We start from the raw sequence: 27999 nt of genomic DNA on the forward strand, positions 1-27999 counted from the left end.
AACAGAAATTTGGGTTTTGCAGAAAATGGCCATTAAAGTTTGTGGCTGCATTTGGCATCTTTTAGAACTGTCCAGCACCATAAAGAGGTTTTCTTCCATTTTGTAAATCAGTTTTCGTCTTTTCCACATTCCTCCACTTCCAAAAATGATTTACGTGCTTTCACTACACGCTCAATGTTTATTGCATATAAAGCTTTGATGCAGTTCGCATTGGCCTTGATTCCCATTTTCTCTAAAATACATATCCGGCTTTGCACACCATCATTAAAACATGTAACTGCATCCTCACCAGAATTATTTTAAACATAATTAAAGAATCCCTTGAAAAGCGACTGCGTAAAGAACAGGCCGGTTTTAGGGCACAACGCAGCTGTGTTGATCTTATTAACACTCTTAGGATCATCTTAGAGCAAAGCAAAGAATTCCAAGCAACCATGTACCTGGCATTCATTGATTTTCAAAAGGCCTTCGATTCCGTGAAACATAAAGTGCTCTGGCAAGTGTTGCGGAAGTATGGCATACCACAGAAGATCTTAAACATCATAAAAGATCTATATGATGGCTACGAATGCTGCATACTCCACAAGGGAGATATGACAGAGCCCATAAAAGTAACAACTGGAGTCTGGCAGGGTTGCATTTTGTCACCAACACTTTTTCTACTCATTCTAGACTCTGTTATGAGAAGAGTCACATTAGGCAGGAGACGAGGAATCCAGTGGGGGATCCACGAATGTCTGGAGGATTTGGATTTTGCAGACGACATAGTTTTATTAGCTCCAAGGTTGACTGATATGCAAGCTAAATTAAGCTTGCTGAAAGAAGAAGCAGAGACTGCTGGCCTCAAGGTAAATACAGGCAAAACAAAGGAAATGAGAGTAAATTCAGGTAACATGGCGATGCCCCTGTTAATAGGTGAGCAGCGAGTGGAGACTGTCAACTCATTCCTGTATCTGGGTAGTATAGTGGCGGAAGATGGCAGAGCTGGAGATGACGTGAAAAACCGCATTAAAAAGGCAAATGCTGCCTTCATACAATTGTATCCAATATGGAAAAATAAAAATATCACATACAAAACAAAAATCCGTATTTTTAATACAAATGTGAAGGCCGTCCTTCTGTACGCCAGTGAAAGCTGGAAAATGGATAAAAAGATAACAACCCAGTTACAAAGCTTCATAAATAGATGTCTTCGACGCATCATGAATATCTGGTGGCCAGAAAAAGTATGTAATGAGGAGCTCTGGCGAATAACAAACCAGATACCTATAGAAGACCAGATACGAGAGAGAAAGTGGGGCTGGTTGGGGCACACCTTGAGAAAACCAGATGGAGCCATCGAGAAACAACCATTGGAATGGAATCCCCAGGGAATAAGGAAGAGAGGAAGACCAAGGGGCACATGGAAAAGGACAGTGGAAGGGGAAGCAAAAAGAGTTGGCAACACCTGGCCAGAATTGAGGCAAATGGCCAAAGACAGAGACGGATGGCGAGTTCTCTTGGATGCCCTATGCCCCCATAGTGGCCAAAGGAATTAAGTCAAGTAAGTCAAGCATCATAAACACCAACTGCGAGTGCATCTCTTCCCCAAAAAAATGGTTTTTGGCAATCTTTTCCATGCACATTCATTAAAGCTTTCATTGGGGTTTGTGTGCCGCCATCAAGAAATTTCTTCTATGTCAATAGTCCTTTGTTACAAGTATGTCCATCTCTGGCGCAAATATAAACATTCGAATTCTACACAGTGAAATACGCGTATGTATGACAGCAGACGTCTGTGGTAAGGGGTGTAGCGCTTCATCTTGGTACACGTAGGTCCAAATAGCGTGCCTTGTAATCACTGAAATATATTTGTTTTATACATCAAACTATTCAGAAAGATGTACTATACAAAACAGACATAATTTTGAAAAGTCGATTTCTTTTAAAAAATTTTGACTTCCTACCCGCTTAGGAGACAGGAATCGGACTATAGGGGGAAGAAATTGGAGACAGGTATCTAAATATCTCTTTGGGTTCTTTCGTCGCTATTGTCTGTCAGAATCATGCGAAAATAATCCCAGAACACGAAGAAATGGGATATAAATCAAGAAGGAGATGAATTATGCCAGTGATAGGATGTTGTGCAAGGTTGTTAGTCTGTGGGATGTCGCTTCCGAACATTATAGATGGCCCAAAACAACACAAGGACCGCAACGCTCGCGTGACGTGAGATGACACGGTGAATGGCGCCAGTTCTGCCCTGGGGCCAGGATGACGACAGCCTAAGTCGCCAGCCGCCCCGAGCGTCGCGTCGCCCCCTGGGTGAACGGCAGACAGCCTGGCGGCTGCATCGGGGGTCACCACTGGGTGAGGCGAATGCTGCGCCGAAAACTGGAGTCGACCTCCATGTCTGTGTACAGCGAGAGAAACTCGAAAGCGCAGAACTGCTCCTTTGCCAAGCAGACTACTGTCACAAGGGACGTCATATCCGTCTCGCCGCTCGCTACTCGCCATCTAAAACAACTGAGGCGTAAGGTATTTATGGTATAATGAAAAAGTTGATCTATGAGTACTAGAAGTAGACATATAACATGTAGGAATTAATTCTTATCACTTACTGTTCCATCAAGTCGTTAGACTTCCTCGAGTCTTAGACAGAGTGCTCGTACGCCATTACCGAGTAATAGCTGCACTGCGAGTTTTTTTCTGTATTTTGGTATTTTAATGCCTCACACGGAGGTGAGAAAATAGTCAAATACAGTATGTGTACAAGGTACAATGTTGTTGATAAATGTTGCATAATATGAAACGAATGAGGTACGATAGAAGACAGTTACCGAATTTTCAGGCTTTTAAGTGAATTTTACCCACTCACGGTGAATAGAAAGAAATGCTTGTTACTTACTTTCATGTTCCATGCATCAAATTGCACGATAGATCGTCATGTCGTAAAATGATTCATTTCAGATTCAAATTGCCAGTTAATTTATACGTCTATTTGTACTCTAAACATCACCATACAATTACTATTCTTTTCCCCAAAATGGTAACAAGAAATGCGGATTGAGATATCAATTCCCACCCATAACCTTTTACACATTACAAACATAGAAAGTCTTCTACAGAGTGGAAGGAGTTCTCAAGCAGAAACTTTTTCAATTTATTTCCAAACTTTACCATACTATCTGTTAGACATTCTATATCACAGGGTAAGTGGTAAAAATTTTTTGTTCAAACTTTAATGGCAACCTAAAGAAAATATTAATGTTTAGTAATGAATGTAATTTTTTCTTCTATTATTGTAATCATGTACCTCATGGCTCCTTTTGAACTCTAGTAGATTGTTTACGATAAGCTTCATGAGGGGATAAATATACTGTGAAGCGGTAGTCAGTAGGCCCAACTCCTTAATCAGATGGCTACAAGACGATCGCGTGTGAGTGCGACATATTATTGTTAAAACTCGTTTCTGGGCAATGAGGACCTTCTTTCTTAAAGATGAATTACCCCAGAACATTATTCCATTTACGTTTCTAAATTTGCTATGATTCTAAGTGCAAATGTAGCTCAACTAAGTTTTTTTAGGAGTCCCCGAATTTATGTTTTTCCAATAAAAATTCACATCAATATGGGCACCTAAGAATTTTAAAAATATCCACCCTATGTATTACTTCACCACCCTGTGTTACACTTATCACTGATGCAGTACCCCCCAGAGCTGCAGAACTGTATATAATGTGTCTTTGTGAAATTCAGGGTGAGACAATTTGCAGAAAACCAACCTATGATACTTTTGAGAACTTTGTTTACCATTTCTTCCAGTTCTGTATTAATACTGAGAGTGATAACAATACTGTTGTCATCTGCAAAAAGAACTAATTCTGCTTGCTGTACATTAGACGGTAGATCATTAACATATATGAGAAACAGTAGTGGACATAAGATTGAGCGTTGGGGAACCCCATATTTGATATCCACCCAGTCAGAATTATGTCCCTGAATTCTGTTGGTTGAGTTACTACTAAATACAGCTTTTTGCAACCTTCTGGTTAGATATGATAAGATCCATTGGTTGACTACACCATGAACCCTACAAAATTTATCTAGTAGTATATTATGATTTACACCATCAAATGCCTTGGATAGGTCACAGAAAATACCCACCTGTGCTGTTTTGTTATTTAATACTTGTACTATCTGGTGTGTGAACATTTAAATGGCATTCTCAGTACAGTGTCCCTTCTGAAAGGCAAACTGTGATTTGGTGACAATATTATTGTTGCCAAGGTGAGGTAATCTTCTACAGTAGATCACCTTCTCAGAAATTTAGGTAAATGATAGAAGCAGTGAAACAGGTCAGTAGTTTCTGATGTCTCTCTTGTCTGTGAAATAAAAGGTGTCATATTCAAATTCAAAACCGAACGCTATTCAGTCTGTGAATCCAAAGAAGAGTGAAGACACCGTTTGAAACAAGTGTACTGTTACAAATCACTGTTTCAGAATATATAATTCGATGCGTGACAGATAAATTGAAGCATACCGAAAAAGCAGTGAGATGTCATTCTGGTTTCTTACACAAACACGCCATCAGCTGCAGTGTAACTGATCAAGGTTTCAAATCTCCATGACTGGTAGACTGGACACCACAGCACGTTCATATAATGCCCGTGAACAGTGTCAGATGTTGCGTGATACTTGTGAAGGACACAGAGACACTTTCTACGCATCCGTTATCTGCAGCGGACATAATTTGGAAGCTGCTCCACTCTTGATCTCCAGTTGTGTGGCTGGTCTAATTGTGCAGCGATACGATTTTGGGGCATTTAGATGTTACAATGTAGCAGTGTTGAGTTGCACATGACCACGAGGGCAGGCATTATCGTTGTCAAGGTTACAGTCTATCACGTCTGGTCAAGACAAGGGAAGAATGTCATATTGCATATTGGGCTCGCAGTGACCCCTTTACAACCGTGCCTACCATCTGAGACCAAATAATGGTCTTTTACCAGCAATGTGTTATCCTGCACTTTGGTTCAGAGATTCATTTATTGGTTTATTTATTTATTTATGTCATTTTCTCAATACCCTCTCAGGTGGAACAGCGATCATTGCAATTAATAAATAACAGACTCATTAGCCAGAACATTATGATCACCTGCCTATCATCGATTAAACGTGTACTGGCAATAGCAGCGTCACTTCACGAGGAATGACTGCTAGTCAGACTCATGCACAGTCGATGTAGGATCAGCAAATGTGCTGTCCATCTGTAGATGGGGAAGGTATGCTATATGTCTCAGTTTGAAGGAGGGAATTTTATGATGACCTGAACGCTCGTCACGAGCATTTCGGAATGCACGACCTGTTGAGTGTTCGAGGAGCGCTATGATGAGTGCCTTCGACATGTGGCGAAACCAAGGTGAAACTATGTCCAGACGTCATGGGGTTGGGTGGCCATCCCTCATTACATATCGCGAATGTTGTAGGCCAGGCAGACTGGTAGAACGCGACAGATGGTGCAGGCTACAAGTGTGTCTGAACACACAGTGCCCTCAAGACTCCTAACAGTGTGCCCCTGCAGCTGACTACCCATACATTTGCCAATGTTAACACCATGACATCAGCAACTATGACCGAAATGGGCACTTGACAATTAGCAGCTCCTGGGCACCTATGCTGTGGGACAGAGACAAAGTGGCGCTGGTTCCATTGTGCCCTAGGGAAATTCACGTTGACATTCGTAGGTCCAGTACAGATTGTTCAAGGCACCATGATGGCCAACGAGTATTATACACTGGTTCCAGACCACATATTCCCCTTCATGAGGATCATGTTTCTAGATGGCAGTGACATTTTTCAACAAGGTAATGTGCCATATCACAAGGAATGGAAGTGATGGAGTATTTCGAGGAACAGAGTGGCGAGTTTCAATTATTGTGCTGATCCCACACCTCTCCAGATGGGAATGCGATCGAACACATCTGGGATGTGCCTCGACATGGCGTAAGAGCTAATTCCCCCAGTGAGGAAATATTGGGAATTAGGTGCCTTGTGTGGGCACTGTTGTGCCAATTCCCTTCCAGACCATGATGCGTCACTGCTGCTATCCATTGCAAAGGTGGACATATCAGGTACTACATAGGTGATTATAATGTTCTGGCGGATGAGTGTTTTAGTCCTTAGTAGCAGTTTTCATTTAGCCAACTGGTTACTGGTTTTGGGACACAATACCACCTCAGGACATCCTCTGCCATGCTTTCGGGAAACTACTAAGTACCTCAAGTATGTCAAGCTTGTTTTTCTCTTATTTCTTTCTTATCTTGAACATTATAATATGGTATGTCTAATATATAAGATTTTCACTGTCCTTATTTCTGTCTACCAGTATGTCCCAACATTTATATGGATATCGATGTGGTGCTCTACATAGTGGCATTCGTTATTTCGTATAATCTTGCCGAACTTTCCTATTTCATTTTACATATTGCTATTAACACTACAATGAGAACTGATACTGTAAGTGCAGTAATAAACAATATACCTCTTACAACTATTGAAAGCCTTTATTAATACTACATCACCATGAATTTTCTTTAGAAGCTACAACTACTACTGTTACTACTATGTTACTACTGACAGTTGTTACTAATATTAACACTAATACAAATACTTGTACTGCAGTTACAAAAGATTACATTATATTTTCTGACTCAGAGAGAAAGGTTACTATATTACTGCCTTGTATAGCTTCGCTCTTTCCATAGACAGTAGTCTAAGGTGGACGCACATACACACGCAATTTTGGCCCGCATCTCGTGGTCGTGCGGTAGCGTTCTCGCTTCCCAAGCCTGGGTTCCTGGGTTCGATTCCCGGAGGGGACAGGGATTTTCTCTGCCTCGTGATGGCTGGGTGTTGTGTGATGTCCTTAGGTTCGTTAGGTTTAAGTAGTTCTAAGTTCTAGGGGACTGATGACCATAGATGTTAAGTCCCAAAGTGCTCAGAGCCATTTCACACGCAATTTATTAGAAGGTGGGGTCAAATAAAAGCAGCCAGAGATTAGAGTTCTATTGTACAAAGCAATACAACAGAGAAAAGTAAATGCAGCACTAAGATGACTATAGCAGCTGTTGAAAATGAGCACCATTCATCTCTTGATGCTTTTGGGCTCTAGTCGGTAGGTTGCTGAAGGCGGATCGAAGGCTAGATGCTTGAACTGCTGCAGTCTCATCTGGAGTGTTCTGCAGCAGTTCTTGATGACTGTGAGGGTTGTTGTGATTGTCTTTGCTCTTGAGGGCTCTCGTGCAGGTGACAGAGGTCAGGTGACAAAGATGGCCAGGTAGGGCCCCAACCAGGCTGACCTAGGCTAACAACTGTGAATCATGAAATTGTGTATCTGTGCTCAAAGGTCCGGCTTGCTGTATGACCAATTGCTCCATCTTCTTGGAAGTAACTGAACGCCTTTCCCTCCTCCATTAATGCTGCCAGAAATAGCTCCAAAACGTTGGCAATGTGATGGGCCAAAGTCAGCAGCTGATTGAAGAAGGTGAAACCAGTAATGCTGTGTGCAGACATTGCACACCAAAATCCAACCTTATGGTTGGAAGTTCTGCTGACTCTCTGCTACCCAAGACCTGTGATTCTGTTAGTTGACATAACAACTCAGCTGAAATTAGTCTCCATCAGACATAAAGAAAAGATCCATGTCCAAGCCATTCATTGTTATCTCAGTGAATGGCCATTCACAAGTGTGGAGGTGCTTAGGAACATCTGGTGGTTTTAATACATCACCAACAGGCATGAGATAGGGATATACAGGTTGGTCCATTGATAGTGACCAGGCTAAATATCTAACGAAATAAGCATCAAACGAAAACACTACAAAGAGAGACACTCATCTAACTTGAACTGGGGAACCAGATGGCGCTATGGTTGGTCCGTTAGATGGCGCTACCATAGGTCAAACGGATATCAACTGCGTATTTTTAAATAGTAACCCACATTTTTTATGACATATTGGTGTAGTACGTAAAGAAATGTCAATGTTTTAGGTAGACAACTTTTTTCGTTTTGTGATAGATGGCGCTGTAATAGTCACAAATGTACAAGTACGTGGTAGCACGTAACATACCGCCAGTGCGGACGGTATTTGCTTCGTCATGCATTACCCATGTTAAAATGGACCGTTTACGAATTGCGGAAATGGTCAATATCTTGTTGACATATGGCTATTGTGATCAAAATGCCAAATGGTAGTGTGCTATGAATGCTGCTCGGTATCCAGGACGAAATTATCCAAGTGTCCGGACCGTTCGCCGGATAGTTAGCCTACGTTATTTAAGGAAAGTGTTCAGCCACATGTGAAATGTCAACCACGACCTGCAACAAATGATGATCCCCAAGTAGGTGTTTTAGCTGCTGTAGCGGCTAATCCGCAAATCAGTAGCAGGCCAATTGCGCGGGAATCGGGAATCTCAAAAACGTCGGTGTTGAGAATGCTACATCAACATCGATTGCACCCGTTCCATATTTCTGTCCACCAGGAATTGCATGGCGACGACTTTGAACGTCGTGTATAGTTCTGCCATTGGGCACAAGAGAAATTACGGGATGATACTACAAGATGTTTCACTGCATGACAGAATGGCGATGTACTTCCAACATTATGGATGTCCGGCACATAGCTTGCGTACGGGTGAAGCGGTATTGAATAGCATATTTCATGACAGGTGGATTCATCGTCGAAGCACCATACCATGGTCCGCACGTTCACCGGATCTGACGTCCCCGGATTTCTTTGTGGGGAGAGTTGATGGATATTTGGCATCGTGATCCACCGACAACATGCGTCAGCGCATTGTCAATGCATGTGCAAACATTATGGAAGGCGAACTACTCGCTGTTGAGAGGAATGTCGTTACACGTATTGTCAAATGCATTGAGGTTGACGGACATCATTTTGAGCATTTATTGCATTAATGTGGTATTTACAGGTAATCATGCTGTAACAGCATACGTTTTCAGAAATGATAAGTTCACAAAGGTACATGTATTGCATTGGAGCAACCGCAATAAAATGTTTAAACGTATTTACGTTCTGTATTTTAATTTAAAATACTACCTGTTGCGAACTGTTCGTCTAAAATTGTGAGCCATATGTCTCTGACCATTACAGAGCTATCTATCACAAAGTGAAAAAAGGGGCCTAACTAAAACGTTCATATTGCTTTACGTACTACACGAATATGTAATAAAAAATTAGGTTTCCTATTTAAAAAAACGCAGTTGATATCCGTTTTACCTACGGCAGAGCCATCTAGTGGACCAACCATAGCGCCATCTGGTTTCCCTCTTCAAGCTAGACAAGTTTTTTTCATTTGACGCTTATTTCGCGAGATATTTGGCCCAGTCAGTCAATGGACCACCCTGAATATGCAGGCCTGCATAATCAGTGTGATATCATGGTCTCTTGTGACAGGTGTTGGATTGATTTGGCAGGTCTCTGAAACATTTTCTGGTGCACTGCAGCCATGTTTTGTGGTGTGCAGGGGAGTGTAGGCATCTTTTTTCCCTGGTTCAAAACAGATCCTGTTTGACAGCACTTTCGGATTAAGCGTTGTATAGGACTCGTTGCTCACACTTTAACACCACTAAATTTTGCAGAAAACAACTGCCCACACCGTTTCCATGACTTCGTTCTCACATAACTTTTCACAACGAACGCCTGCTGCTCCACTGTGAGTACCATCGCCCCCTTTGCTCTGCTCCACTCACACTGGCACAGCCCGCACTACAATCTGAACTGATGTGTATCACGTGGAGTATCACATGGCGTGCATGTCACAAGGTGTGGCTATATGCATAGATTCACGTGCAATCGTATCCAATCTCCCAGGCCATTTTCATTTGCTCCAACCTGTACTAACGGAAGTATCTAAGGTCTCTCTAGGTTTGGAGCCAGATAGGCCACGCTATCATGTCCGGCAATATTTTACTGCCTCGAGACAGCATTGCAACCGATCAAAGTGTAGCACTTATATTTCACTCATTTTTCTAATCTTCTTAGATACACTCGTGGTCACCTCCCTTAACACTTTTGTTATTGGACCAGCCAATCGTAGTAATGTATTGTTTTGTTCACAGTCCCTAAGGCCATGAGCATGTCCTCCTTGTCCCTGCATTGGTGTCAGAGACTACTAGCAGATGGACTATGGAACTATTCAGCCACGTGTAGCTGTCATTACTACCAACACAGAGAAGACTTATGTTGGAGTGGTTCTGTCAATATAATGCATAGACTACTCGCATTACAGCAATGAATCACATTTTGTACTGGCCCAGACGAGCATCGTCAGGCACTGTGGCGGCGACCTTGGTAGAGGTCGCATTCTTCCTGTTTTCTGGAGACGTGCAGCAGTGTTACTTCTGGTGTCATGGTGTGTGGATCCACTGTGTATGACCTCAGCTCAAGACTCATACTGACTGAGAAAGCTGTCGGCACAATGGTACGCCACTGACATCCTGTGTCCCTATTTGCTGCCTCTCTTTCAACAGTGTTGAGACATCAACAATCAACAGGAAAATGCTCACCCACACATGGGATGTATCTCCCTAAATTTTCTGCGTGATGTTGAAATACCCCCATGTCCCAAAAGACATCCAGATCTAACAAGTAGGATCATGTCGGGTGTCAATCCATTGCAGTCGTAGTAACCGTGATATCAAGGACGAATTGCAATGGTTATGGGCCATTTTGCCTCAAGAGAGGATATAATGACTTTAGGATGTTCTTCCCAACAGGACCAACGCATGTGTCCAGGTAAGTGTGGTTGCAATGCCAAATTATAAATCGGTTCATGCCACTAAGTTCTGTGTAAATTTGATTGGATTTTTCAATGACTGATATAATGTCACATACTGTCTCAACCTGTGAAGTATCATTTAGTTTCGTTAGCCCTTCCAGATACTTCAGTACTTGTTGATGTATATTTAAACAGAAATTCCACATGAAGTTATGTTCATAGTCTTACGTGGAGGTTATCTTTCCAGTCTTACATGCTTCACTTTCTGCAGACTCTACCTTTCACTTTTGCAGCTGGTAAAGTCCATAAATTTATGTTCATTTCATATAGCAATGCACCAGCAACCTACTTCCACATCCATTCCCTTCAAGATTAATTTGGGAGATATATAACCAACAATGAAACTAGAAACTCCATCCACTACATTAATAAATACAGAAACTTTGGAAAAGAATTTTAGCTTAGGAAACAATCCCCATACTACCACACTGAATGAACATAATGCAAAGAAAGATGTTGACATCGATTAAAACAATAAGTTTACTGTTAACCACTGCCATCTCTGATTTTTAGAAACTAAAATTCGATTTTTTCGCCATAACATTTCGCTAACGCCACCCTCCTCCAATTTGTTTAAAGATATGCTTATGTAGTGACAGAACTCACGACATGCCACAGACGGGGGTTGAGTGGGGACCTGTGGTCTGCACAGCTGTGACGACGGTCTGGCCACAGTTGCTGTGCTCACTGTGTGGCTGTATATTGGGGGTTGGTCCTGCTGTGTCCAGTGGCTGGCCCACAGTGCAGAGGTAGACTGTTCCGATACATGTAGTAAGACAGAGACCACTGGGCAACTGTCCATCCACAGATAATGGGACCAACACAGCCAAAGGCGATTGTGGGTCGACTACTCCACTAAGATAAATAACTTACTAGTGAGACAATCAGTTTACACACTGCCTCTCATGAGTTCCTCATACTAGCAGTTTAACATACCAAGTTACAATCACTCAGAAATTAGATTGGCAAAAAGTTTAAATTTAGTTAATTTGCTACTATGTCCATCAGATGGTATTTGTAGGTCATATGCTATAGACTGGGCGGTAGGGGGAACATACAGTAAATATGGTGACACATACTTCTGAAATGACAGGGGAAGAAAATTCAGAGAAAAATGGAGCACAGTACTTGTCATATTACGAAGCTACTGCAGTAAAAATTTAACTTCCATTAAAACCTTTATCACAGAATTGAAACTCCTGCCAATAGATTTGATTCACACTGGCCAATGAGCACTCACACGAAACAGGTGAATGTTGAATAGTACCTGACTGGGAGGCTGAACAAGTTTATGAGCATGATCAGCAAAATAAGCAGACATATATATATATATATATATATATATATATATATATATATATATATATATATATATACGCCTAAGAGCTGATTACGGGTTGTCTCTCACTGAAATCAAGAATTTGGTTTTGTTACTAGGTTCTGTGTAATGATATTTATCAGACTGTAGTAGTATATGTCATGGATACAAGAATGATTCAGTATGATTAAAAACCATGAGAATTAGGTTACATAAGCCAATGCACCAAATATATCTCAGTAAAGATTCATGAAATCCTGCTTTCACATAGAAAGTAGAGAAAGTCCATTGTGCCTTCTTCAGGTTAGAAGAAAATACAGGCAAATATCTGGAGACTGCAAGGTAGTCACTGAAGTGTTTGAGTGTGTGTGTGTGTGTGTGTGTTATGTTAGTGCATAATAATTTAAACATAAGTGCAATGCACAGACAAAGGAACTATGCTACATATGCCTGTTGATGGAAATTTGTATGTAGTGTGATAACCAGTGTAAAAGTTGTGGCTGGTGTTTGGACGACGTGCAGTTTACAAGTGGTGCTTATGAAGCAAGTGTTGTCATGGAAAAATACAAGCATTTCCCAAGCTCTGCAAACAATGCTACATGTAGCAGCGGTGTTCAGTGGCAGTAACTGGTTGGAGATATGTGTATCAAATGAGAACTATGTTACTGAAGCTGTGGCAATTTCTACTTTTGGCAGTTGTAGTTGTGTGTGTGTGTGTGTGTGTGTGTGTTGGTTAACGTTTGTGATTTCTCACGACGAAACTGGGCGATGAATTTACCATTGACATAAGAAGAGAGGCTTCATGTATATGCACGTAATGTGGATGGATACTTGTGTGTGAACTGGTTGTCATGGTAAGCAGATGAATAGCTACAATGCAATAGTGTACATAGCTTGAGGCAATGAAGAAGATACTGGTTGGGTCTTGTGACATGCACGCTATTTAAGTTAATAAGTGGATTTCCCAACTTTACTTCTAAATAATTCAGATAGAATTACATATTTAAAGTTAATGTGTAAATAACAGGCATCTTGAAAACATGGCTGTGGCGATAAGCATTTTCATTCAAACATTGATTTTCCTTTAAAATTATGGAATACACTTCTGTAACAATAAAAATAAATGAGAAATGAGTAATTGAGTGTAAGGATTATTATGTGAAGGATATGAATTCCAGTTTTTGAAGCAGCTCAGTAAGTGGTGTACAAATATTCAGTTATATCTAAAAATAAATGTAATTTATGATAATTACTAGTCACTAGCATTGTAGTGAGCATTTATAATGTGATATGTTCATAAAAAAGAACTGAAGTATCTAAAGATCTCTTACATTTTTACGTGGTTGGGGATGGACCAATAACTGGAACACGTCAGAAAAGGAAAACACTAAGTTCTACCAGATGAAAACACTGCGGAACTAATATTTACAAAAACCACAGGGAAAATTAAGCAATGACTGGTCAGTAGATATTTGACAGACCCTCCTCTAAGAGCCAAGTACGGAGTTTTCACACAAAAAAGCGCCTTCCTTTGTATGTTGCACAAGGGAGTGCACTGAAGTATGGCAATATCATGGGAAAGAACAGACTAGAAGCGGGAAGGAAATGTGAAGGAAGACAGAGCATTATGTGGAACTGCCTGAAGCGGCAGAGCTGTTGTGAAACCCGGTCGCCTTTCTTGTGAGGTGGTCATGTGGTGTTTAAGAATTATGTTTTCATATCATCTCCTTCAAGGGAGATGTTCCAAATATGCTCCGATTGAGAATGACAACATATTCTTTAGAGATTAGTAAACTTCAAAAACGTTTTTTCTAATTCCCCTGGAATAGTTTTTTAGAGTTAATGAATTTTGTTACAGAAATTGTCAGCGAAGCCCGCATATGTACCTAGAAAGTAAAAGGGAGACACACAAAACTGTTGTACTGATATGGGTGTAGCGACTAATGTGGCTGACCACTACAACGAAGATTTCAGGTTTTATAGAATGAAAAACATCACGAATGGGGAATTTATAATACGTTGCTGCACACCTTGAACCGTGCTGCAGCATTCTAAGATACGCTATGTCATCAAAAGTATCCAAACACCTGGCTGAAATTGAATTACGAGTTCGTGCCCCCTCTATAAGTAATGATAGAATACAATATGGTGTCGGCCGACCATTAGCCTTGATGACAGCTCCTACTCTCGCAGCCATACGTGGAATCAGGTGCTGGAAGGTTTCTTGGGGAATGCCAGCCCATACTTCAAGGAGTGGTGCACTGAGGAGAGGTATCGTTGTCAGTCGGCAAGGCCTGGCATGATGTTGGTGTTCCAAAACATCACGAGAAGTTCTGTAGGATTCTGGTCAGCACTCTGTGCAGGCCAGTCCATTACAGGAATGTTACTGAGGTGTAACCACTCCGCCCCAAGCCGTGCATTCAGAACAGGTGTTTGATCGGGTTGAAAGATGCAATCACCACTCACGAATTGCCCTTCATCATAGCTGCCTCCGAAGTTTACTGTTGGCACTACACACACTGGCAGATGACGTTCACTAAGCATTCGCCACACACACTACCTGCCATCGGATGGCAACATTGTGTACCGTGATTCGTCACTCCACACAACGTTTTTCCACGGTTCAGTCGTACAATGTTTACTCACCTTAAACCAAACGAGACATTGTTTGCATTTACTGGTATGATGTGTGGCCTATTAGCAGCCACACGACCATGAAATCCGAGTTCTGTCACCTCCCGCCTAACTGCCATACTACTTGCAGTGGATCGTGATGCAGTTTGGAATTCCTATGTGATCATATGGATAGATGTCTGCCTATCACACATTAAAACCGTCTTCGACTGTCTGCGGTCTCTGTCGTTCAACAGACGAGGTCGGCCTGTATGCTTCTGTGCTGTACGTGTCCCATCACGTTCCCACTTCACTATCACATCGGAGACAGTGACCTAGGGATGTGCAGTAGTATGGAAATCTCGCGCACACAAGTGACACCCAATCACCTGACCACGTTCGAAGTCCATGAGTTCCGCGAAGCGCCCCATTGTGCTCTCTCACGATGTCTAATGACTACTGAGGTCACTGATATGGAGTACCTGGCAGTAGGTGGTAGCGCAATGCACCTAATATGAAAAACGTATGTTTTATGGGGAGTCCGGATACTTTTCACCACATAGTGTAGATGTTTCCCTGGTCCTGGTAAGAGGCGACAGACTTGCTCCGCTTCTTCACCTTCACTTTACACAGTATAACGCCATTTACAGGTATCTCATTCCCAGAAGCAGGGGAGACAACAAACGAGAACAGAGGGTACTTTGAAGGAAGAGGTTTAGGGTAGCATGTACAGCACAGAGAACAGAGCGGGATTTCCCTAGCTGCCAACAGCACATGTCACTGTGGTGTCTGTCTGTGATCTGAGCAGTCCATCATTGTGTCCATCACTAGAACGGAACCTGCAGTGGCCACAGCCAATTTTCCTTTTTATTCAAACATTTCAGGAACTAACGTAAATAACAGCTTGTTGTACACATGCAATTCAATAGAAATGTTGACTGCAAATAAGACCTAAATAATCCACGTAGCTATGGAAATCTTGGCTATTGCATGATTCTCTTCTTGCTAACTTATCTGCCAACAAAAGATTTGATGAAAATGTTATTAGAATTCAATGAAAGCATTGTGAGCCTTCAGAAAGTGCTATTTCTATTTCCAGTGTATGTGTTTATGGCTCTACTGTGCAATGGCCTTCAGACATCCATGCATGTTAGAAGAAACAAGTACTGCTTGAGCTACAGCTGCGTGAAGTACAAGAAACGTATTCACAATCGTGAATACAATGAGACTCCAACTGTACAGTTTGCTGGTGATGTCAAAAGCTTGATCTCAGACCTGGACTGGAATCTGAATTTTCCAATGTGCAAGTATGATCGCCGAACAACGTCGTCTATGCGAGGATGCTTCAATGACCGACCTTAAACCCCACATATCACCGTGAGTTTCCATGTCTTGCTGTAGAACAATCACTGTTACTGTCACACAGGTAGAAACTTACTTATTGTTGCCACGACCTCTGCCTGGGCATATGAATACTACTTACAGTGCCTGTGTTTAAAAACCTCCTATGGCATGTCCTTCAGACAAGGATGCATGTCTGAAGGAACAGACCCTGCTGCAGTTCACAGCTGTATTTAGCATAAGAAATGTGTTTGCAGTTTATGATGAGATTCTCACTCTACAATTTACTGGTGACATTAGAAGATTTGTGCCAGACTGGGACCCGAACCTGGATTTCCCACTTTATGCGAGCAGTGGCCTTAACAACTTCCAGGTTCCAGGTTAGAGTGCCAGTATGGATGAAGTTTTATTATTTTGCCAATATATAGGGTAAATCACCTAATGCTTCCTCCAGAAGTATTGCAGGTATTGGAAGTGCTATTCATCTGCTGTTTGCATACAGTGGATTTGTAGTCTGGAGCTCGTATTGTTAGCCAATCCATAGATTGTACTAATACCTAGTAAGTGTATTTGTTGTGACAAGATAGACTTTTCAAAATAGACCAACTCCTATTGACATTAACAAACGAAGAGTAGCGTAGATCAGAATGTCAGTGGTGTTTGTTGCAGGATCCAAGTACGAGTCGTTTACGAGATACCATATTTGAAATGTTCGACATCGGCACTTGTTTGCGGCATTCAACCTGCTTAGTTGCGAAGTACAATGTCTTTATGTTTGCTTACTTCGAGCATGCGTGTTCCTTCAGAGCATTTAGACAAGCTATTCAGCTAGTGTGTGACAATCTAATGCAGACAACGCCGGTATTTGTATGACATACATTATGTGACCAAAGGTATCTGGACACCCCCAGAAACATTCGTTTTTCATATTAGGTGCATTGTGGTGATACCTACTGCCAGGTACTCCATATTGGCGGCCTCAGTGGACATTACACACCGTGAGACAGCAGAATGGGGCGCTCCACGGAACTGACGGACTTCGAATGTGGTCAGGTGATTGATGTCTCACTTGTCATACGTCTGTACGCGAGATTTCCACATTCCTAAACATGCGTAGGTCCGATGTGATAGCGAAGTGGAAACGTGAAGGGACACATACAGCACAAAAGCGTACAGGCCGACCTCGTCTGTCGAATGACAGAGACTGCCGACAGTTGAAGAGGGTCGTAATCTGTAATAGGCACACATCTATCCAGAACATCACATGGGAAATCGAAACTGCATCGGTATCCACTACAAGTACAATGTCATTTAGACGGGAGGTGACAAAACCAGGATTTCATGGTCGAGCGGCTGCTCTTAAGCCACACATCGCAGTGGTAAATGTCAAATGACGCCTCGCCTTGTGTAAGAAACGTAAGCATTGGACGATTGAACAGTGGAAAAACGTTGTGTGGTGTGACTAATCATGGTACACAATGTGCCAGTCGGATGGCAAGGTGTGGGTATGGCGAATGCCCTGTGAACGCTCTCTGCCAGCATGTGTAGTGGCAACAGTAAAATTCGGAGGCGGTGGTTTTATGATATGGCCGTATTTGTCATGGAAGGTGCTTGCACCCCTTGTTGTTTTGCGTGGAACTATCACAGCACAGTCCTACATTCCTGTTTTAAGCGCCTTCTTGTTTCCAACTGTTCAAGAGCCGTTCGGGGATGGCGATTACATCTTTCAACATGAAAGAGCACCTGTTCATAATGCATGGGCTGTGGCCGAGTGGTTGTATGACAGTAACGTCTTTGTGAAGGACTGGCTCACACAGGGTCCTCACCTGAACGCTACAGAACACATCTGGGATATATTGGAACGCCAGCTTCGTGCCAGGTCTCACCGACCAACATCGATACCTCTCTTCAGTGCAACACTCCTTGTAGAATGAGCTGCCATTCCCCAACAAATCATCCAGCACCTGATTGAACTTGTGGCTGCGAGAGTGGAAGCTGAGGTCAAGGCTAAGGGTGAATCAGCACCACACTGAATTCCAGCATTACCGATGGAGGGCTTCATTGAATTTCTAAGTCATATTCAGCCAGGTGTCTGGATACATTTGATCACATAGTGTATACAAGAAAATGGATATCAGTAGTAGTGTATTTTACTGGACATGCACATCTAATTAAACTTTGTGGTGGACATTGAAGGTTTGTCAGTACACACACTTAGAGCTGTGTAACATAGTTGAGCAGCTTGTCTCACGCTTACCTGGTGTCTGTCGGTGTCTCTGCAATCAGGTGAGTCAACTCCACAACAGTTTGTGGGTCGTTGACTAAAGCCTCAGCCCAGCCCTGCGTCGCCATCACACGGAGCAAGTGGGCCTTTATGAAGGCGACGGCGGCCTGCTTCAGCCTGTTGGCGGAATGCCTAATCGCGATAACACCTGCAGCTGCCGCAGTCTCGACAGACAGCTGGGCGACCACCTGTTGCTCACAGTGCGCTTTCAGTACCGACAGGCCGTATACGTCGGCGGCGACCAGCAGCTTTTGGGCCATGTTGGGCAGCTGGGGCACCTGCAGGGTGTAGAGGTATGCCAGCACCTGGCGCAGCACAGGACCCTCTGTGTCCGAGAGTACGAGCTGGCTGCTGCTGCCCTCTACAGTGACGCGACGGAACATGTCCGCAAACACGGGACTCCTGGCGGCCAAGACAGCCCTGTGAGCCACAAGCCGCGTGTCCCCGGCCAGCAGAGTCACCACAGCGCCGTCCCCGGCGTCCAGCAGGGCACCCAGATCCACGGCCGTGGCCTTCTCAGCCCCCTGAACTCGTCCCACTGTGAGGGATTCTGGAACACAGTTTCCCAAGGGAAAGGTGGGAGTGGCTGTCAGTGCAGAGTTAATCATTTTATCAATTTAAAGGCATTTATAAAGCTGCCAGCAGTATAAAATGCACACACAACATAGATTAAAGTGTGTAGATGAAGGAAATAATACTTTTGAAAATATATTACATCTCCTCTTAAAACTTCTCTATTTGCTTGTAAAAAATGGCACGGGAGGAATACAGGCCTCCTATCATTTGTCTCTTTGTACAATTACTTGCTCAAAGTATCAAAATGGAGATCTAGCACACTACTAAGAGATTATTTTATTCAACACACAGTCCCAATTTCTGCACTTATTTAAGAAAACAATGATATTTTGTGTCTGAAATCTGTATCCCTCTGCCCTTAACCGCTAGCCCAGCATGTTTCTCTCCGGGAACTGATACAGGGGATCAACTAACTGCTGTCACAGTCTGGAATGACTTTCTAGAAACATGATATAGAGGTGGCGGGCATAGCTTGATGGCAACTTCTCACATATTACCAACATGACAACACCAAATATTTTGTAGGGTAGTGGCATAGCGGACCCCTCGCCCCCCCCCCTCCCCCAGTGGATAAAATTAAATTTTGTATGGGGTACAAACAACTGTGTCCAACTGTGTTTCGCTCACAATACTAAATTATTTCTAAAAGTTCATGTTTATCATAACTATTTCACAACAATGTAATAGTTACTTCATAAGTTAACATTAGTTAATTTTTATTTTCAAATAATAGAAGTAATGAATGACACAATGTGGTGCATGCTACAGCTTGTCAAACGAATATATGAACTTCATCTTCCATACATAATCCTCCTGCTGCACACAATAGTTTTCACTTTGTACCATGATGGAGAAATCGAGACATATAGATCACATATATTTCAATATCTCATAAAAATTTGTAGCAAATGACTAGAAATTTCGTCATCACTCACTTCATAATAATAAATGAAAAAATATTAAACTTCAACTCAACACTTACTATGTATTGGCTACTATTGTAGTGTAAGATGTGTAGAGTACTTTATTTTTATTGTTATTTGTGGCACCTAGTCAGACTCAAAGCGTTGGCAAGTTAAAATCGTTCGGTTTCTGACACTGCAAAAGTAAGGAGTCCAGCAATCAAGTGATACAGAAACAGTAAGTAGAGTGCACGAATTTTCACTTGACTGATTTTAAGTAAAGGTGCAGGGTGAGGGTGACACAAGTGTCAATAGAGAGAGAAGTGGTGTAGAGGAAACAAGCTTTGTAACAACTGCATAACTTCACTGCAGACAGTTAGCTAACTTCCATTTTTGAGTAGTCTTAGACACAATGAGAACGGCTACATCATTACAAATAAGAAGTACCAATTGTATAATTGACACATTAGTCTGATGTTTAATAAAACGTCTACAAAAGCTAAGTATCATTTACCTTTCATCACATTCAAAATAAAAATTTTCAAAGGAAATATTCTTCTTAGTGGAGTTTATTTAATTGCTAAAGACGATGACTTAGTGTGTGTGTTTGGGAGGGTAGGGTGGTGGAGTGGGGGAGGTGGAGCTATAGTTAGTGTCTGTTTGCACTCTGGGATACAGCCATTACTGTAGGGGGATATGTCAGAGCCAGTCATAGAGAATATGCCATATTTTCAACACACATTTTTCCGTCATTTGATAATTGATGACACCCTACCAAATTGTTGCAGATGGTACTGATAACTGACCTTTGTTCGTGTGAGTTCTTCATTTCAAGCTGTTATTAGCGTTGAAAATAGTCAGAGTTCCAGTTACTATGTTAGATGATCTGGTTGATCCTTTAATTGACATTTTAAATAACTACTATTTATTGCACTTATTTTCTATCAGCTAGCTCTGAAAATCCGAGAAACAAGAAAGCCCTGGGAAAGACAACATTCTAGCCGAATTTGTCGAATGTGGAAGTATTGGAATTAGAAATCTGTTAAATACTCCCCAGAGTAACATATAGAAACGGGAATTTGCCCTCAGATTCTAGAAAAACATTATACGATATTTGTCCTTAAAGGAGGAATGTCTTAAAATACGAAAATTACCGAAGTCTTAACTTAGTTGTGAATGCCTTATCAAATAAAGGCTTCCACTGTCTTCGAACAGTGGACACACGATTATCAGAAAGTCAGTTTGGATTCGGAAAAAAACGAATAATTCAAGAAGGAGTAATATCATTAAACTTAATTTGAAATTGTAAATACATAGCTTTGGTAGGTATACAGGAAACGTCTCATGATGTAAAATGGCCAAATAAAGTTAGAGATACAGGAGAGAGTAGGAATATGCATAGAGACTGAAATGTCATGTGGAAGCTGTATAATAAAAAAGAAGACTTCCATTGGAGTGCACTCTACACAGGTTCCACACATGTTCACAAATGAGTCCAGCAGGATGGTGTACAAACAACTATCTTTAATCTGAAACTTCCTGGCAGATTAAAACTGTGTGCCCGACCGAGACTCGAACTCGGGACCTTTGCCTTTCGCGGGCAAGTGCTCTACCAGCTGAGCTACCGAAGCACGACTCACGGCCGGTACCCACAGCTTTACTTCTGCCAGTACCTCGTCTCCTACATTCCAAACTTTACAGAACCTCTTCTGCGAACCTTGCAGAACTAGCACTCCTGAAAGAAAGGATATTGCGGAGACATGGCTTAGCCACAGCCTGGGGGATGTTTCCAGAATGAGATTTTCACTCTGCAGCGGAGTGTGCGCTGATATGAAACTTCCTGGCAGATTAAAACTGTGTGCCCGACCGAGACTCGAACTCGGGACCTTTGCCTTTCGCGGGCAAGTGCTCTACCAGCTGAGCTACCGAAGCACGACTCACGGCCGGTACCCACAGCTTTACTTCTGCCAGTACCTCGTCTCCTACATTCCAAACTTTACAGAAGCTCTTCTGCGAACCTTGCAGAACTAGCACTCCTGAAAGAAAGGATATTGCGGAGACATGGCTTAGCCACAGCCTGGGGGATGTTTCCAGAATGAGATTTTCACTCTGCAGCGGAGTGTGCGCTGATATGAAACTTCCTGGCAGATTAAAACTGTGTGCCCGACCGAGACTCGAACTCGGGACCTTTGCCTTTCGCGGGCAAGTGCTCTACCAGCTGAGCTACCGAAGCACGACTCACGGCCGGTACCCACAGCTTTACTTCTGCCAGTGCCTCGTCTCCTACATTCCAAACTTTACAGAAGCTCTTCTGCGAACCTTGCAGAACTAGCACTCCTGAAAGAAAGGATATTGCGGAGACATGGCTTAGCCACAGCCTGGGGGATGTTTCCAGAATGAGATTTTCACTCTGCAGCGGAGTGTGCGGTGATATGAAACTTCCTGGCAGATTAAAACTGTGTGTCCGACCGAGACTCGAACTCGGGACCTTTGCCTTTCGCGGGCAAGTGCTCTGCCAGCTGAGCTACCGAAGCACGACTCACGGCCGGTACCCACAGCTTTACTTCTGCCAGTACCTCGTCTCCTACATTCCAAACTTTACAGAAGCTCTTCTGCGAACCTTGCAGAACTAGCACTCCTGAAAGAAAGGATATTGCGGAGACATGGCTTAGCCACAGCCTGGGGGATGTTTCCAGAATGAGATTTTCACTCTGCAGCGGAGTGTGCGCTGATATGAAACTTCCTGGCAGATTAAAACTGTGTGCCCGACCGAGACTCGAACTCGGGACCTTTGCCTTTCGCGGGCAAGTGCTCTACCAGCTGAGCTACCGAAGCACGACTCACGGCCGGTACCCACAGGTACTGGCAGAAGTAAAGCTGTGGGTACCGGCCGTGAGTCGTGCTTCGGTAGCTCAGCTGGTAGAGCACTTGCCTGCGAAAGGCAAAGGTCCCGAGTTCGAGTCTCGGTCGGGCACACAGTTTTAATCTGCCAGGAAGTTTCATATCAGCGCACACTCCGCTGCAGAGTGAAAATCTCATTCTGGAAACATCCCCCAGGCTGTGGCTAAGCCATGTCTCCGCAATATCCTTTCTTTCAGGAGTGCTAGTTCTGCAAGGTTCGCAGAAGAGCTTCTGTAAAGTTTGGAATGTAGGAGACGAGGTACTGGCAGAAGTAAAGCTGTGGGTACCGGCCGTGAGTCGTGCTTCGGTAGCTCAGCTGGTAGAGCACTTGCCCGCGAAAGGCAAAGGTCCCGAGTTCGAGTCTCGGTCGGGCACACAGTTTTAATCTGCCAGGAAGTTTCATATCAGCGCACACTCCGCTGCAGAGTGAAAATCTCATTCTGGAAACATCCCCCAGGCTGTGGCTAAGCCATGTCTCCGCAATATCCTTTCTTTCAGGAGTGCTAGTTCTGCAAGGTTCGCAGAAGAGCTTCTGTAAAGTTTGGAATGTAGGAGACGAGGTACTGGCAGAAGTAAAGCTGTGGGTACCGGCCGTGAGTCGTGCTTCGGTAGCTCAGCTGGTAGAGCACTTGCCCGCGAAAGGCAAAGGTCCCGAGTTCGAGTCTCGGTCGGGCACACAGTTTTAATCTGCCAGGAAGTTTCATATCAGCGCACACTCCGCTGCAGAGTGAAAATCTCATTCTGGTATCTTTAATCTATTCAACGAACAGGTACTTAGAAAGGCGGAGAAGTGTTACATGTAGTAATACAGGAGAATAGAGCAGGTATGCATGGCACAGCTGTTTTATCTGAAAGTCAATACAATCTAGGCCCATGCTAGTGGCCTCTGTGTGCATCAGAAACACAATGGTCCCAAAAGTGCTCCTCCAGGGTGAATTTGTATAATCCATGAGTGGACATTGCACACCACACACTCTCTCATTGAGGGTGAAGTGACATCTCGATCGCCAAATACTGACTCTCAGCCCCCAACCGTGCCAATTTCACTTACTGACGAAGCCATACAAATAAAAGTGGTCGACAACAACATGGGGTGTTCGATGGGCATTCTAATTCCCATCGTGTCCCGCGGCTGGGGCATTGGACTGGATGAAGAAGACCCATTGAGTTCCTTCCACGGTCGCCAGATCTAACAGCTACGGACTTTTACTTGTGGGGAACTGTGAAAGATAACGTCTATCGACGTAAGCCACGCACGCTGGAGGAACTTCGCCAGGAGATTACAGCGACATGTGCAGCGATCTCCACTGTAACAGTGACTGACATAGTTGCGACGAGCCGGAAGCTGTGGCCGAGCGGTTCTAGGCGCTTCAGTCCGGAATCGAGCTGATGCTACAGTCGCAGGTTCGAATCCTGCCTCTGGCATGGATGTGTGGGATGTCCTTAGATTAGATAGGTTTAAGTAGTTCTAAGTCTAAGGGAGTAATGCCATCAGATGTTAAGTACCAAAGTGCTTAGAGACTTGTATCGACCGCTCGTCATTCTGCTATATGTATAGCCGCCGACTGTGGACATTTTAACACTTAAAGTAACCCTATGCTAAGCTGAAGGTTGTACAACATATGTGATGAATTATTAAATGTAAAATAAACATATAAATAATAGTTTTCATTCCTTATGGTGTGCATACATTTTTCTGGCTGACTGTATAAAAGAAGAAAAAAAATGTTAATTAGTTACAAAGTTCGGCGTGTTAGAATTTATTCAAAATGTAAACGTCACTAAATATATTCGGATTAAGGTTATGACATCTTCGATGTGCCTGCCGTCATTGGCGATCAGGTGGCGCAGATGAATAGCGTAATTCTGCGTGACCCGCTGAAGTGTCGAAAAATCGATGCTGGCGATGACCTCCTGAATGTCTGTTTTCACCTCAGCAATAGTCTCTGGGCTATTGCTGTACACCTTGACCTTAATATAGCCCCACCGAAGGAAGTCGATGTATACAGACCAGGAGAACATGGAGGCCAGTCGAGGCCCATGCCCGTGCCTCCTGGGTACACCAGAGCCAGAATGCGGTCCCCAGAATGCTCCTCCAGAACATCAAACACTTCCCTGCTTCGAAGGGGTCGAGCACTATCTTGCATGAATCACATCTTATCGAAATGAGGGTAACTTTGGATAATCGTGATGATATCATCTTCCAAAACCTTTACGTACCGTTCGGTAGTCACCAAAAGCATGTTGCACTGATTATTCCGTGACTGGAGACTGCACACCACACAGTCACCCGTTGAGGGTGAAGAGACTTCTCGATCACCGAATGCGCAGTCTCAGTCCACCAAATGCGTCAATTTCGCTTATTGACTAACACATCCAAATAAATGTGGGCTTAGGCGTGAAACGAAACCATATTCACATCAAAGTCCTGTTCGTCAATTCTGGAGACAAGAGTGTAGGCGAAACACGACTGCTGTTCCATGGCCCTCTGGCTCAATGGCTGAGGAGTTTGAACTTTGTATGGGAAATGATGCATGTCTTCAACAACTATACGTCGCAGTGCCTCCCAGTTGATTCCCAGCTGTTGTGCAGCTCGTCTGATCGATTTCCTGGGGCTGGTTAGAAACACAGCGCTTGTCGTCTTGATGTTTTCAGGCGTTTCCATCCGTTTCGGTCCACCGACATTGCGAACGCTGTCAGCAAGAAAGCTACCCGTTCTCCCAAACTTGCGAATCATATTCTTGATTTTTAGCACACACGGACCGGTTGTCTTCATCTTGATCTCGATCACACCACTTCCTTTGAGCCGCATTTGGGCTGTTATTGCTCGTGTAGTAGGCCTTCACAGGTGGTATATGTTCAGGTACGCTGTACCGTGACGTTTTCTCGTGCACATAGCCGACAACAACAAGCCGCACGTGCATACGCAAACTAATTCCCATCATCCCCCGCAGCCAACAGTGCAATTTGAATGTCATAAAGCAAACCGTCCAGAAGCTGTGACGATTTCATTTCATGTAGGTCAATAACTGACACCCTCAAACTTCCTGGCAGATTAAAACTGTGTGCCGGATCGAGACTCGAACTCAGGAACTTTGCCTTTCGCGGGCAAGTGCTCTGTCGACTGGGCTACCCAACCACAACTCACGTCCCACCCTCTGGGCTTCAGTTCTGCCAGTACCTCGTCTCCTACCTTCCAAACTTCACTAGCACTCCTGCCAGGAAGTTTCATATCAGCGTACACTCCGCTGTAGAGTGAAAATTTCAGTCTGCAAACACTCCCCCAGGCTGTGCCTAAGCTATGTCCCCGCAATATCCTTTCTTTTTTGGAGTGCTAGCCTTGCAAGATTCGCAGAAGAGCTTATGTGAAGTTTGGGAGGTAGGGGACGAGGTACTGGTAGAACTGAAGCCCAGAGGAGAGGACGTGAGTCCTGCTTGGGTAGCTCAGATGGTAGAGCACTTGCCCGCAAAAGGCAAAGGTCTTTAGTTCTTGTCTCGGTCCGGCACACCCTTTTAATATGCCAGGAAGTTTCATATCAGCGCACACTCTGCTGCAGTGTGAAAACTTCAATCTCGAATTGTCACCCTGTTTGAATAACTTTCCTTCCTGATTTCTATCGTAAACTTGTTGTTGTTGTTGTTGTTGTTGTTGTTGTGGTCTTCAGTTCAGAGACTGGTTTGATGTTGCTCTATCCTGTGTAAGCTCCTTCATCTCATTCATATCTTGGTCACGCTGCTCTCCAATACTGAACTGCTGATATCTCGATGCCTCAAAAAAAGGCAGACCAACAGATCCCTTCTTCTAATCAATTTGTGCCACAAATTTCTCATCTCCCCAATTCTATTCAGTACCTTCAGATTAGTTACGTGGTATACTTATTTAATCTTCAGCATCCTTCTGTAGCACCACATTTCGAAAGATTCTAATCTCTTCTTGTATAGACTATTTATCGTCCATGTTCCACATCCATACATAGCTACACTCCATAAAAATTCTTTCAGAAACGACTTCCTGACACTTAAAACTATACTCGATGTTAACAAATTTCTCTTCTTTTGAAACGCTTTCCTTGTCATTTCCAGTCTACATTTTACATCCTCTCTACTTCCACCATCATCAGTTCATTTGCTCCCCAAATAGCAAAGGTCATCTACTACTTTAAGTGCCTCGTTTGCTAATCTAATCGCCTCAGCCTCCCCTGATTTAATTCGACTACTTCCCATTGTCATCGTTTCGCTTTTGTTCATGTTCATTTTTTATCCTCCTTTGAAGACACTGTCTGTTCCATTCGACTGCTCTTCCAGGTCCTTTGCTTTCTCTGAGAGAATTCCAATGTCATTGGCAAACCTCAAAGCTTTTATTTCTTCTTCGGATTTAAATTAATACTCTGAACTTTTCTTTTGTTTTCTTTGCTGCTTGCTCAGTACATAGACTGAATGACGTTGGGAATGGGCTACAACCATGTCTCACTCCATTCTCAATAACTGTTTTCCTTTCATGCCGCTCGGCTGTTATTACTGCCATCTGGTTTCTGTACAAATTGTAAATAGCCATTCACTCGCTGTATTTGACCCCTGTCGCCTTCAGAATTTGAAAGAGAGTATTCCAGTTAACATTGTCAGAAGCTTTCTCTAAGTCTACAAATGCTAGAAACGTAGGCTTGCCTATCCTTAATAAACCAAATAATCGTAAACATACGCCAGTGTATTGCCATTACGTCTTTCACCTTACGCAAATACATTTTTTTCAGCTTTGGAAGGCAACAGTCAATGATGAATGAAAAACGAGCGCAGTACTATTATGTCGTCCATCAGTCCCTCCCGATGGGGATCGCACACCGCACAGCAATACTCCAGAATAGGACGGACAAGCCTGGTTTAAGCAGTCTCTTTAGTAAAACTGTTGCACCTTTTAAGTGTTCTGCCAATGAACTGCAGTCACTGGTTTGCTCTAAGCACAAAATTATCTATGTGATCGTTCCAATTCAGGTTATTTGTAACTGTAATCCCCAAGTATTTAGTTGGATTTACAGCCTTAATATTAAGTGTGACTTATGGCGTAATCAAAATTTCTTTGGATTTCTTTTAGCACTCATGTGAATAACTTCACTCTTTTCTTTATTCAGCTTCAATTGCCACTTTCTGCACCATACAGATATCTTATCTAAATCATTTTGCTGTTCGTTTAGGTCATCTGATGACTTAACAAGACGGTAAATAACA

General features: G+C 43.1%; 1 protein-coding gene across 1 annotated transcript in view; it reads right to left on the minus strand.

Annotated features, from left to right (window-relative positions):
- LOC126108871 (poly [ADP-ribose] polymerase tankyrase-1-like) overlaps positions 1–27999 on the minus strand; it is a 63662-nt gene that overhangs the window by 15550 nt on the left and 20113 nt on the right. The window contains exon 2 of the mRNA XM_049914234.1: positions 18371–18947. Within this exon, the coding sequence (XP_049770191.1) occupies positions 18371–18780 (410 nt within the window). The 5' untranslated portion in view covers positions 18781–18947. The remainder of the gene's footprint in view (positions 1–18370; positions 18948–27999) is intronic.

The sequence above is a fragment of the Schistocerca cancellata genome, chromosome 11, assembly GCF_023864275.1.
Source record: "Schistocerca cancellata isolate TAMUIC-IGC-003103 chromosome 11, iqSchCanc2.1, whole genome shotgun sequence".
Lineage (NCBI taxonomy): Eukaryota > Metazoa > Arthropoda > Insecta > Orthoptera > Acrididae > Schistocerca > Schistocerca cancellata.